Here is a 12,863-nt window from a genome sequence, read left to right as displayed (position 1 = left end):
TATTTAATCAGTCAGATTCGAATTGTAACTATTTAATAATGTCTATCTTTTGTTAAAGGGTTCATACCCATTTACAACTAATAAATAAGTAAATAAATAATACCATTATGGTATAATTTAATATGTCCATACAATAATACACAAAAAATATTAACTTCTAAAATAATGTAGAGGTCATTGACCAATAGACTTCAATATCAGCAATCAATTGTCTTTAATATTTTAATAACTATTTATTTTTACATAAATAATCGACATAATATGGTTCTAAAAATTAAACATTCAATAAATATTGAATTTTCTAGTTTTACGAATTTTATTTTATTTGAGATGTAATTAATGGGTGGCTTTTTTCAATAATTTTATATCTTTAATATAGAAGTAAGTACACTTTGTATGTAATATTGTTTCCAAGAGTAAATATTTAAAAAAAAAAATGCATAAATATTATAAAAACTAAAACGTGTATTTTAAAATAAAATTACTAATTAATTTGTTTTAAAATATGCATATTCTTCAAAAATTTTTCAAGTTATCAATCATACTTATGATAAAAATGTTGACATTGTTGAATAAAATTAATTAAAATAAAAAAATAACAACTATTCATTTATCTCCAGATAAGCACAATTATCATTTTATCATATTTTCTGAACCTAAGCAAAATAACTGTTATAATTATAATAGATTTAGATATGACCTCGTAATGAATATTTAAGATTATGTGTAGAAAAGTGGAGTATCAAATTTTTTTAGATTTTTTTTGAGGGGGGGGGATAGTTTATTTACTATCTATCTACATAAGATATTTAACATATACTACAATTTAATCAGATGATTAAATGAGCTCTGTTTAAAATAATTTTTGGAATATAATAGTTTATCCTTGTATTAATTTACTAACATTCCTCAAATTCTTGTTGTACAATTAATCCTAAATTAATTACTTAAAATCCAACTTACATTTTTTGATTTGGTTATATTATGATTTTTAAGTGTTTCATTAGTAATCGCTGAAGGAAAGTCTAAATCAACTGGCAGAGATATAGGCGTGGGTGTTCCTAAAAAAAAAATAAATATTATTTTATTAAGTAAAATTAATTTTTTAAACAATAACACTACTTTACCTATATAACTTATATTTCCAGAACTCGCTTGAATTGGAGGTTCATGAGTCACTGAAGTTAAATTCTTTCCAAAAATTTTATCAGTGTCATTCAGAACAAGTGAAGTGTTTAATGTATTTGTTTCTAAATAAGTTACGATCTTAAGTTAGTTGACAATTAAAAATAAACAATAGGATTAAAAATTACGATTTTGATTACTTTAAAAAAAAAAAATGTATCATTTACCTATTAACAGTAACTTGTGTAAAGCAATATTAAAAATAAAAATATACTGATTGAATAAACTAAGACTTAATACACATCATTATAATGATTAATGTTATTTAATTCTATGCCAAATAAATAAAATAAATTTAGTCTTTAGTTACATTTAATGGGAATGGCCGAATTTAAATTTTGTATAACAATCTAAAATAGTGAAGTAATATACACAATATACATTATACAACCTCTAAATCGGGATACTTTATGTTTGACATGCCTATTCTAGACCAATAGAACTGCCATTCCCTTAAATAACTAACTTAATTTCTATACAAGGTTTTAATTAAAGTAAACCCTCAACTCTATTATGATAATTAATAGCTAATTTGTGATGAAAAATACAACAATTTATAATTTTTTTTATTTGAATACCTCATCCTAAATGTATTAATTTGTAGGTACTTACCTTGTTTTGTTTGTTTTGTTCCATTGTTTTTGTCTATGATTGCTTGAATAGAAATATTTTTTTGTTGAGTAGTAGTACTAGTGTTAGTTACACTCGATTCAGCTAATCTTTTTATTCGTACACTTGGAAGTGTAATTATATCGGTTTCTAAAAAAGTCTTATCTTGTGTGGAAATTTTATAAAAATTGTACTAGTAAAAAAATAAAATTGTATTGATTAAACTAACAACAATAATATAATTAAGAAACATATTATATATTTAGAATATTATATATTTAGAATATGTTTAAAAATATGAAAAATATGAAAATCAAATTTATATAAATATTTACACGAATAACACTAGGTAATAAAAATAATATTTGATGTGAATATCATATCTACTAAGCATTAACTAGGCAGATTTTTTCTCACTGATTTCATATCATATTTATTATTTTATTATTAACTTACTGGTATAATTAAAAATCATGAAATCATCAATGAAAAGAGAAAATAAGTTCAAAATGTATTAGGATCAGCAGAACCCGACTATAAAGCGCACAGAACTAGGGATACTTATAAGTGAATAAATTACCTCAGAGGTAGATACAAAAAGAAAGAAAGATTTCTAAGGGATAAACAATAGCTCTCTGATAACTACAAAGAGCTGGCAAAGAAATGGGTTGATTACTTTGAAAAGTTCTTAAACTGTGAAGAACCGGACAAAATCTTTTGTTTTAATCAGGAAATCCGAGAAGAACAGGGTTGTGAAGAACCAACCTTGGAGAAAATAAAATTGAAGATTAATATATTAAAAACAATTAATCTCCTGGGAATCACAAGATGCACAGTAATAGAAAAAAAATGTAATGGGAAAACACCGCTGGGATGGAAGGACATTTATATATGTATTCTGTTTGAATTACAACATAATTTATAACTATAGTCAATTGCAACTTTTAACTTCTATTAAATACCTATTCATAAATATTAAAATATATTATGATCTTTAATTTTTTAAATAATTTTATAATCGTATGTAAACAATACTCTTTTTTATTTGACACGTCCATAATTAAGATATACCTAACTAGAACTATATATAGTCTATAGATATACATTATATACTTAAATATATAAGTACCCAACAAAATAAATTTCATCTAAAATGTTGTATAATATACCTAATGATTTTAACGCAAGGGAAATGTCCTACTTTTATTTGACTTGTTTATCTATGTTGAAATAAAATAAAAATAAGGCATCGAGATGTTTTAAAAATATCATATTGATGTGTAATATGAAAGTAGGTAGGTACCTAATAATTACCATGACCTCTAAATAAAATAGAGTCAAACAAGAAAAATTATACACAGAAATATTGTTTCAACATAAAGTACCAATAAAATATAGAAATATACAATTCAAACACCGATACACCAAAGTTGTAAAATGTATATATGTGCATACTGAATAGATCATTAATCAAATCTTAGTCAAGTATGTCATTGATAATAAGTATTTATATAAATGTAAATTACCTTCATAAGGAGACACTGTGGAGATTGTAAGAAAAACAAAAGATAAACACCAGTAAAAACTTTTAGTCGTCATAATTATTATTGCTGTAGTTGTTTGACACTTCTGAAAATGTGAAATGGAAAACACAATAAAAATATTTAATAACGCATCGTTAACAGTTATCACTAAACAGAATCAAATGTGCGGAATACAATTAAGACGTGAAACAACTAACGAGTTAATTATTAGCGAACAAAAACGACCGACGACTAGACGAGTAGTTAAATGTAACAACCAACAAGCAACAACTGGCAACTGCTGGAAACAAATATTTACAAGTAATATTGTAGCCAATAGACTCTAAATAAAATTATATTATATTATATTATATTATGTACAATTTATACGTCAATGATGATAGTAGATAAGGAATAATCACTATCGCTGTTAGAGTGCGTTGTAGGCAACATACAAGTGATTTGTGGGGTCGGAGCCCGAGGGCACTGAGAGTCTGGGAGTTGGAACTGGGCAATTGGCACTTGTTACTTTGTTAGACGGCACTATAGCAGTCTGTTGTTGCATAAAATGTTGCATACAATACGACGATCATTTCACTTTTTAATTAATTAAAAACTGAATTTTGTGTTAAAACTAGCCAAATATTCATAAATCCCCCCCACTAAAATTTTAAATTGTCGAAAAAAAATATAATATGTATTATATTAAGTTTAAATTAGTTTCGTAGAAATTTGAAGAAGGTACCTACCTAAATGGGCCATGACTATATTGGCTAATTGTTTGTTGTTGTATTTTATGTTTATGGCGTCACCGTCATAGATGTTTCATCTATTTTATAACGGTATGTCGGTATAACTAAGGTTCAAAGATGATACACCCGCATCCGCATGTATTGTCTCTGGCTTTACACCCGCGTAACGTCATGGAAAATCAACGTACCAGATTCTTACCATTATTCTATTCTGTGTTCTTACTATACGCAGTTTATTTATAATTAATATTCAAGCAAATTTAAATATTAGGTATTCAATTTGTCGAGAACTGAGAATATTTACTGAACTAGTATTTTTCATATTTTTATTTTAAAACGAGTAGTTTGAATTTAAAAATGAATTATTTAAGTATTTATAACTCATTTTAAAATAAAAAAACAGAAAAAAACTCTACGCTCGTCGATCGAGCTCAGTTAGTATTCTTCTTTATAAATTCAGTAATATCTAAATTTGCTCTAATAATAACTATAAATTAACAGTATCTAGTAAAAATCCTTCTGTAGTATTTATATTTGATTTGCCATCTTATGCGTGTGTAGAACAGAGACAATAACTACGAGTATGTAGTGTAAGAAGAACCAATTTTACTCTATAATTTTTAACATAACAGTGAATAATATAATTATAATAATAACATAATCGACCTATTATGAAACCTAAATATATTATAATATTCTATTGCCTAATTCCATCAATCAGTTTCACTTAATTTGCTTTAAAATTAAAAATAACAATGTAAAATGGATTCTTCTGATCTATCGTAAAATAATTTATTTGTTATGCTGTTATTGACCATTTTACCCATGATCAATGCCTTAAGGCCTAAATAAATAAAAAATGCACTTGAATTATTTTATTATTTTTAATAATACATATACCTGCAATAGATTTATTATTATTAAATATGGTTCAAACCGTATTGAATTAAAAATGTATTTAATTAATAGATATTTACATCATTATTCATTGTACATCTGTAGTCTGTACCTACATTATAATCAAATGGAGGTATCTGTGTGACGACCCAGTTGGTCATTAATCTGAGAATCATGTTATTTATTTATAAATTGTAAGCGGGTGTAAACCCTTTAAGAGGACTTCACACCTGGCCACCTGGGCTGCATCCGAATTGGTTCTACTAGAACATATTAGTCACGTTAGTTGAACTTGATAAACGAATATGTTATATGCATTTGCAACAACTACATCCCAGACAGTACACCGTTCACGATATCTGATTTTGAAAATATAATAGATCAACTCCCAAAACCTTGCATAATCTCGGGAGACTTTAATAGTCGAAACACATCTTGGGGATGTAATCTTACTGACCCCCGTGGTATAACAATGGAACAAGTAATTGAGAACAATTAATCCCTAATTTTATTGAACAACGAAGACCCCACCAGAAACAATAGTTTCAATGGATCAATATCTGCTATAGACTTAATCTTAACCTCCTTGTCCTTAGTTCATTCAATGGAATGGCAAGTCCTAACTTCATATTCTGGAAGTGATCACTGGCCCATAAAAATTCGGATCCAAAGTAAAAATACTCTTTACGATTCCCCTCCAAAATGGAACCTCGTAAAACCAAACGGGAAACTATTTGCTGATCTAATTGAATGAACTGATATCAAACCCGATAGACTTAAGTCTTCCGATCACCCAAGAACAAATTGACTGTAGTGCTAACGATTTCTCCAACATGATAATCAGAGCGGCAAACATAGCTATTGGACAAGACACTCTAACCACCGAACACATAATCATAAACTGCCCAAAATTCGCATATTCACGTCATCTCCTCAAAAATCCTACATTACTCGAAGAAGCCCTCGATCAAGTCAACACTGCCAATATTTTAATTTTTTTTTAATTAATTGGTTTCGATGATAAATTATAATACTCCTGTGTATAACATATGTTTCTTTTTCCCTTTATTAATATTGTATAAATACTTTTAATTTGTAAATAACACCAGGCTAATAATCTTTGTTATTGAAGCCTTAATCTAAAAAAAAAAAAATTACATTATTCACAATAATATTATAAAATATATCAACTTTGAACTTGGTAATATTATAGGCTGACAGACCGTCTTCACTCAGAATTGTTTTTCATACCTATACAATGATTTTATATCATTGAATTCAAAATTTAACACCATCCATTACAGCAACCCATTTGTGACCTACTGTAGTATTCAATGTACCTACAGTACGGCAGATCGACATCCACTTACCCGCTTCTTTTAGTTTGAAATTATTGGTAGTGCTTTGTATACCTTGCCCAACACCCTGGCGGCTGGCAGACTATGCAGATGATAAGCTTATCATATCTACTAACGAAAACCAAGGGCGTCCGCAGAAATTTTTCAAGGGGGGGGGGGAAATATTTTAATTTTTGGTTCATTAATCATTATCTAATTAGTGATAAAGTACCTACTTTTTGTGACATGTTTTCTCTCATGTTGGTAGGGAACGTAAATATTAAATTATTATTTATGTGTAGATAGTTAGTACTTAATCTTACATCATTAGTTTTGATTAACTAATGTACAATTTTAAATTAACAAATGGATTTTTTTAACAATTCAAATATAACCATTGATTTGATAATTGTAGGTTACTTAGGTACCTATATAATTACATTTGTATACCTTCTATAAAATAAAGAAAGAACTACCAGAACGTTTGGAAAAAACTTCACTTTTTTTTTACCTAAAAACAAACATAACATTATTATAATATTATTTTAGTAAAAACAAAATTGATTTAATAACATTTACAAAACTATATAATATACCCTTTAATGAGATTAAAAAAAAAAGAAACATCCTAAGAAAAAAATAATATACAAATATTAGGTACCTAACAAATAAATACTAATTATTCAATCTTTGAATAATAGTTCCATTCTACGTGGTAGTAGACCAAACTCATTTATAATTTCTTCTATTAATTCCAATTTATGATTTATGACAAACTCTTTATGTACAGCTATCATGCATAATCCATTAAGGCGATTATCGCCAATAATATTTCTAGTCCAAGTTTTTACTCTACGCAGTGTACTAAAAGTTCTTTCTACTGAACAAGTAGTAACTGGTAGAGTTAATGCAATAGTTAGAGCGGTATGAATTGCTGGATATAAATTTGTTCCATCTAAAAGACTTATGAAACTTATATTTTTAGTTTCATTTTGACTGGTGTTTCTATTTTTTCGTAAAAGCCCCTTCGTTAGTATCAACCATCGTTTTTGATTATAATTTAATAATAATACTCAAATGTTTTTTAATTATACTTTATAATAATAACAATGATAATAATATAAATTAGTAGATTACAATATATAATATTAATACCCGGATGGTCGGGTCATATTATATTATAATAAATTATAGGTATTCCGTATTCCTAGTTCACAAAAATATTTGAAATTACATTTCAGACTTCAGTTCACAGCAGATAATATAATCATATTATATTCTATGGTCATAATGTATTATGGTATTTGGTTCCTACCATGACAAATTATATAGGTATCAGTTGTAGTAGTTTTGCGCAGTAGATACGCATCTTCTTCATCTCCGGCCAATATCGTAGTTCTCCACTTCTCATTGGTTGATTTTGTTCTATGTTATATATGTATGTATATGATTGACAGCCAATAAGAAGTGGAGAACTACGAAATAGGCGAAGTAAAGAGCAGAGGATGCGTATCAAAATGCTGTGATGATAACTATATAATTTGTCCATAGATAATATAAGAATGGATAGGACATGCCATTGAGTAAATAATATACCAGTAACATGCCTATACCAGTTCCATATGAGGCCGTGTGTTTTTTTGGGGAAGAGAGAAAGTAAAGAGAGAAAGACAATATGAGGCTTTTTGAGGTTATGTGCAAAACTATTTTATTAAATAATAATGAATAAACATGATAGTTAGTTATATTTAGATATTTGTCAGTTTGTATTTTGATTGTTTTACCACCTGTACCTGGAAAATGGAAATTTGAAAATAATATGTTAAAAAATTAAATTATGTTATTTATTATTATTTATCAATAATCACATCAATATTCGCCCCATATAACCTTAAAATAGTATCACTAAATTTTCATGTGATAAGTTCTTATGTCCTATCCATTCTTATATTATCTATGAATTTGTCATGATTTCTATCTTAAATCTTATTGTATGGTAGCCATAGACCTTATATTATTACTCTATGCCTTATACTAATAGACGGTACGTGGTAGTAGTTCCGGTGTCCAAGCGCGACGGCGCTGATCAAGGTAGTACACCGTACACCGCACATGCGCATTAGATGATACAATACCCTGTATATTACTGTATATAATATATATATATCACTGTAGCGTAGACCGCACCACCCACCCGCATCCCGCCTGGATGTTCCGTCTATTAGTATAAGGTCTATGATGGTAGCACGGTTTAAGGTACCCTTAAACCGTGTATGGTAGATTCCTATCACAATGTAGATAAATTTGTATCTACATCTCCACACTATCACCACAACAGATTATGTAAAATATTATATTATATTTGTGATTTAATTACATGATTACTTGAATACAATAATACGATCACAATTTGTATTAGAATTTTCAATTATAACATAGTTGTACCATTATTTCTATTATTATGGCTTTTCGAATTTTATCAAAATGTCATATATTCAAATATATTACAAACACAACATTTCATACTAATTTAAGGTACCTACATCAAATATCATCAAATATTTATTAACTTTTAATTTGTTATACCAAATATGTAGAACATGTCTAATTAATTTTATATACTTATCTGTGATTTAAAATTATAAATGCATTAGCTTTTATTTTAAACCTGTGATATACATTTTAGATCAAAGGATATTCATATTTCAACTGTTCATCGTGATTTAATGGAATTTTTTGATGATAAAAAAAATTGGGCTGTTGAACAAATAAAAGTTGGGAGATCGTGGTCAAAGGATGAGTTGCGCATTAAAAGCAATCAAGATTTACATAAACTTTGGTAATAAAACTTTTTTTTTATCAATTTATTATATAAAAATTAATTAATTTAACAGTTCTATAAAATTTAATTTATAGGGGACACTAAATCATGTTTAAGGAATCCTTAGCTCACTAATTGCAAGATAATTGATATTGTTATGTACTATAAAGTATAATAAATTGTTTTGATTTATAATCATTATACTAAATCATGTATTTTTAACTGTTTCTAATTACATTTATTTTCGATCAATAACTAGGTACCTTGTACCTACTCAAAAGTTAAATTTACATTTTAGATTTTAAATTCTGAGAAAAGTAAGGACTAAGGAATGCATTTATGAATGTGCTAATTATAGTATAATATGACTATTATTTTTTGTCCTATGGTAATGAAACAATTTTGATAATTTCAAGTAACCTCATAATTAATAAGATTAGAACTTGAGTTAAGTTCTTTGTAAAGGTCATTTTAGATGTTATCTAAGAAAAAAAAAACTATTATCAACTGTTAAAAATATTGAAAAGCTCGCATCTAACTCAGTTTTGTCAAACTGTATTTATTGTTATTTTTCAAATAATGCAATGTATTAATGTCTGTTCTATTTGTGTCTCCCCAACATGTTATGTCGTAATAGTTGAGACAAATAAATATTTGTATCCTGCTTAGCTTTTTTAAATTAAACGACTAACAATCTAAATGTATTATAATTTATAATGTTACACTTATGTATTACTGCTTTACATTATCTAGTCTTATAATTTTCCTTATATATTGTGCAGGTATGTATTACTTAAAGAACGCAATATGTTATTAACAATGGAACACGAATGCAAAGCTCAATTTGAATTATTCCCAAATCCCGAACGTATTGATAAGGTATTCTTGAACTATAATATTATTATATCAATAAAGCATTTTATTTAGTATCCATAATACCTATAATTGACATTTATTTATATAATTAAAAGGTCGAAGAAAGTATGAATAATTTAGAAACTGTTGTTCGTGAACGTAATGAAGCTTATTACAAATTAGAAGTCGGAGAATCTGCTGAAAGACCTGGACAATTAGTTACTAATTTATTGGGTAAATTATTGCTTTTTAGAAAATACTTAATAATGACTTCAAATTTGAAAAAGTTATAAGTTATAAAAAAATATTTCTATTTTGTTTAGTTGCTTAATTTAAAGTTGATAAATAATTAAGGCTATATTTATCAATGATTATAATTATATAATACAATTTGAGTAGGCTTATCATGTTTGTAAAATTGATTATGTATTTTTTGTAATTTCAGGGTTGAACTTTTTTTATCGTAAATTTGAACATTTAATACCAAAATTTTTGAATAAACAATGGAGAAATAAACATACGTTTAATGTTGTTAATGGAAACATTGAGAAATTCCAAAGGTTATATAGAGAAAAATTACATAATGCTAATAGAAAAAGTAGAAAGTAAGTACTTATATTACCATATTACTATATAACCATATTGGTTATTAAATAATTAAAATAAATACAGCAAAAGTTATTTACTTAAATCATATAGGTACTTAAGATTCTTAAATCAATTTTATTTCTAGTATTTTCTACTTCGTATTTAATTATAAAAAAGTTGTGATAATGGTTACTAAACATATAATTTTTATAAAGTCTCAATTATAATTAATAATTCATATTTATCTCACTATATTTGGAATTACTATAGGTACTTGTTGGATTCATAAATCTGAATAACGACAAAAGTTTAGTATTCTGAATGAAGTTTAGAAAAACATCATCAAATTTTTAAGGAGATTAAGTTAGTAACGTAAAATAGAAATATAATACTGAAATACTAAAATTAATATTTTTAATGCTAAAAAATATGTTCTTCTATTTATATTTTATACACAGTTGGATACATACTATCCACACATCTAAATTGTTGTGTTATTTTTAATACTAACATAGATTCCAGTTTATCATTTATATTATAAATTTTGAGATAAACAACAACGTTAAGTACAGGATACAGGATAATATTGAAAATCGTTAAAATAATTCAAAGAATAAATATTTTTTCCCATTCATTTTTAATTATTGTTTGATTCTCTGCACAAATTGATGATCTGTAACTCTATCAGTCCCAATTATTGTGGATAATTAATGTCCTACAGTAATTTTCAACAAATTGTAGTAAGCTTTATATACTTATTTGATTATAATATGATAATTATCTATTATTAGCAAACTAAATTGTAATTTATTAAATATAATTAGAGAAGGTTTATATAAATAATTTCAAAATAATTAAATGCTAATTTTATGTATATATATATTTTTTTTTAAGTCGGGATCGTAACCATGTAATGCATCTGATGAAGCGTTATCCAAATATGGACATGGAGGCAGTCAAACAACAATATCCTTCAGTAGACATTGAAAAAATAAAAAACTATCATAAAGTCAGAGGACATTATGTACCTTAAATTGTATAACAAAAAATGTATTATAATTTTAATATGTTAACTAAGTTAATAAAGTAATCCAATTTTGTCTGTTCACTTGAAACAAAAATGTTTATTATTATTAATAGCTTCATTAAAAAAGATAGATAGATTAAAGCAAAATATATAATGAAATACCTTGATTCATATTTGTTTAGAAATTGTTAAGTGCTCTTTTATATATATCATCACTTTTGTACTTAAATTGCATAACCAAATAGTATATACAATATGCTTATTCATCTCAGTATCTGATTAAAATGTTTTTATAAGTTGTAAAAATATGAATGATAAAATAAAGAAGGTAGCCAAGTGGATACCATTCTGCTGTACTATATTTGTCGAGTATGTCATTGTATTATTGTATTGGATGTGTTAAATTTGAATTCAACGACAAATCTTTACTTGTATACCTATGAAAAATGATTCTGAGCAGAGTCGGCGTGTCAGCCTACCACCCTTGTATAAATAATCAAATTGAATAAATAAAAAGGTGGGTAAGTGGATGTCTCTCTGGTGTACAGTAGGTTACAAGTGGGTCAATGTATAATGGATAGTATTAAATTCGAATTCAATGATATAATATCACTGTATAAGAAAAACGATTCTGAGTGGAGACGGTTTGTCAGTCTAGGTATTAGACATACCTATTATAGGTATACTTATCTATAGTATTAAAAAAAAATTGACCTATAATAGGTATTAATAATAAATTCCAAATTAATCATATCACAATATCCATTAGGTAACGCGTTATACATCAACAACAAACCGTGGTACTGTCATAGATATATAATAGTATACTTTATAAGTTTCAAGTACCCACAAGTGATATTATACAATCACAACAAAATAACTAAAATAGTTATTCCAGGTATTTTAATATGTAATTTCGTCCAAATTTGAACTTAAAATGACTATAAAAATAAACTGTGCTTATGTATTTCTTAGAATTTTTGGTAACAGAATTAAATATTTACGTGAAATCTTGTTTTAAATTTTCAATCCTTAGATATAAAAGTTGAACATTTTATAAATTTTTAACTACAAAATAATTATTCAATTTTAAATTTGATAAATTTTGTCAAAATTTCAACTTCAAATGCTTATAAAAAAAATGTGTGCCTATGTATTTTTAATATTTTACAATTGCTATTGTAACAATATATCAGGAGCCTTGCATTAAATTTTCACGCATTTTTAACAACCAAATAAATTTTATTGATATTTATAGAAAAAAAAAAA

The 12,863-nt window shown here is 26.3% G+C and overlaps 2 protein-coding genes across 2 annotated transcripts in view; one reads left to right on the top strand and one right to left on the bottom strand.

Moving 5' to 3' along the window:
- The window catches only part of LOC115034153 (plexin domain-containing protein 2-like), an 8,033-nt gene extending 4,707 nt beyond the window's left edge, over window positions 1–3,326 (bottom strand). Inside the window, exons 1-4 of the mRNA XM_029489965.1 lie at window positions 3,321–3,326; window positions 1,798–1,987; window positions 1,128–1,250; window positions 1,036–1,061 (exon numbers count right to left, since the gene is read on the bottom strand). Coding sequence (XP_029345825.1) covers window positions 1,036–1,061; window positions 1,128–1,250; window positions 1,798–1,987; window positions 3,321–3,326 — 345 coding nt within the window. The remainder of the gene's footprint in view (window positions 1–1,035; window positions 1,062–1,127; window positions 1,251–1,797; window positions 1,988–3,320) is intronic.
- A 5,332-nt stretch (window positions 3,327–8,658) lies between these two features.
- LOC100166903 (39S ribosomal protein L47, mitochondrial-like) lies at window positions 8,659–11,953 on the top strand. The gene is given in 6 exon segments (NM_001162780.2): window positions 8,659–8,838; window positions 8,990–9,142; window positions 9,907–10,003; window positions 10,096–10,213; window positions 10,425–10,584; window positions 11,462–11,953. Coding segments are annotated over 6 exon segments (741 nt in total). The 5' UTR covers window positions 8,659–8,764; the 3' UTR covers window positions 11,601–11,953.
- Window positions 11,954–12,863: the final 910 nt, after the last annotated feature.

This window comes from Acyrthosiphon pisum, chromosome A2 (assembly GCF_005508785.2).
Source record: "Acyrthosiphon pisum isolate AL4f chromosome A2, pea_aphid_22Mar2018_4r6ur, whole genome shotgun sequence".
In the NCBI taxonomy this organism is placed as follows: Eukaryota; Metazoa; Arthropoda; class Insecta; order Hemiptera; family Aphididae; genus Acyrthosiphon; species Acyrthosiphon pisum.
This window is presented reverse-complemented; position numbering and strand designations above follow the sequence as displayed.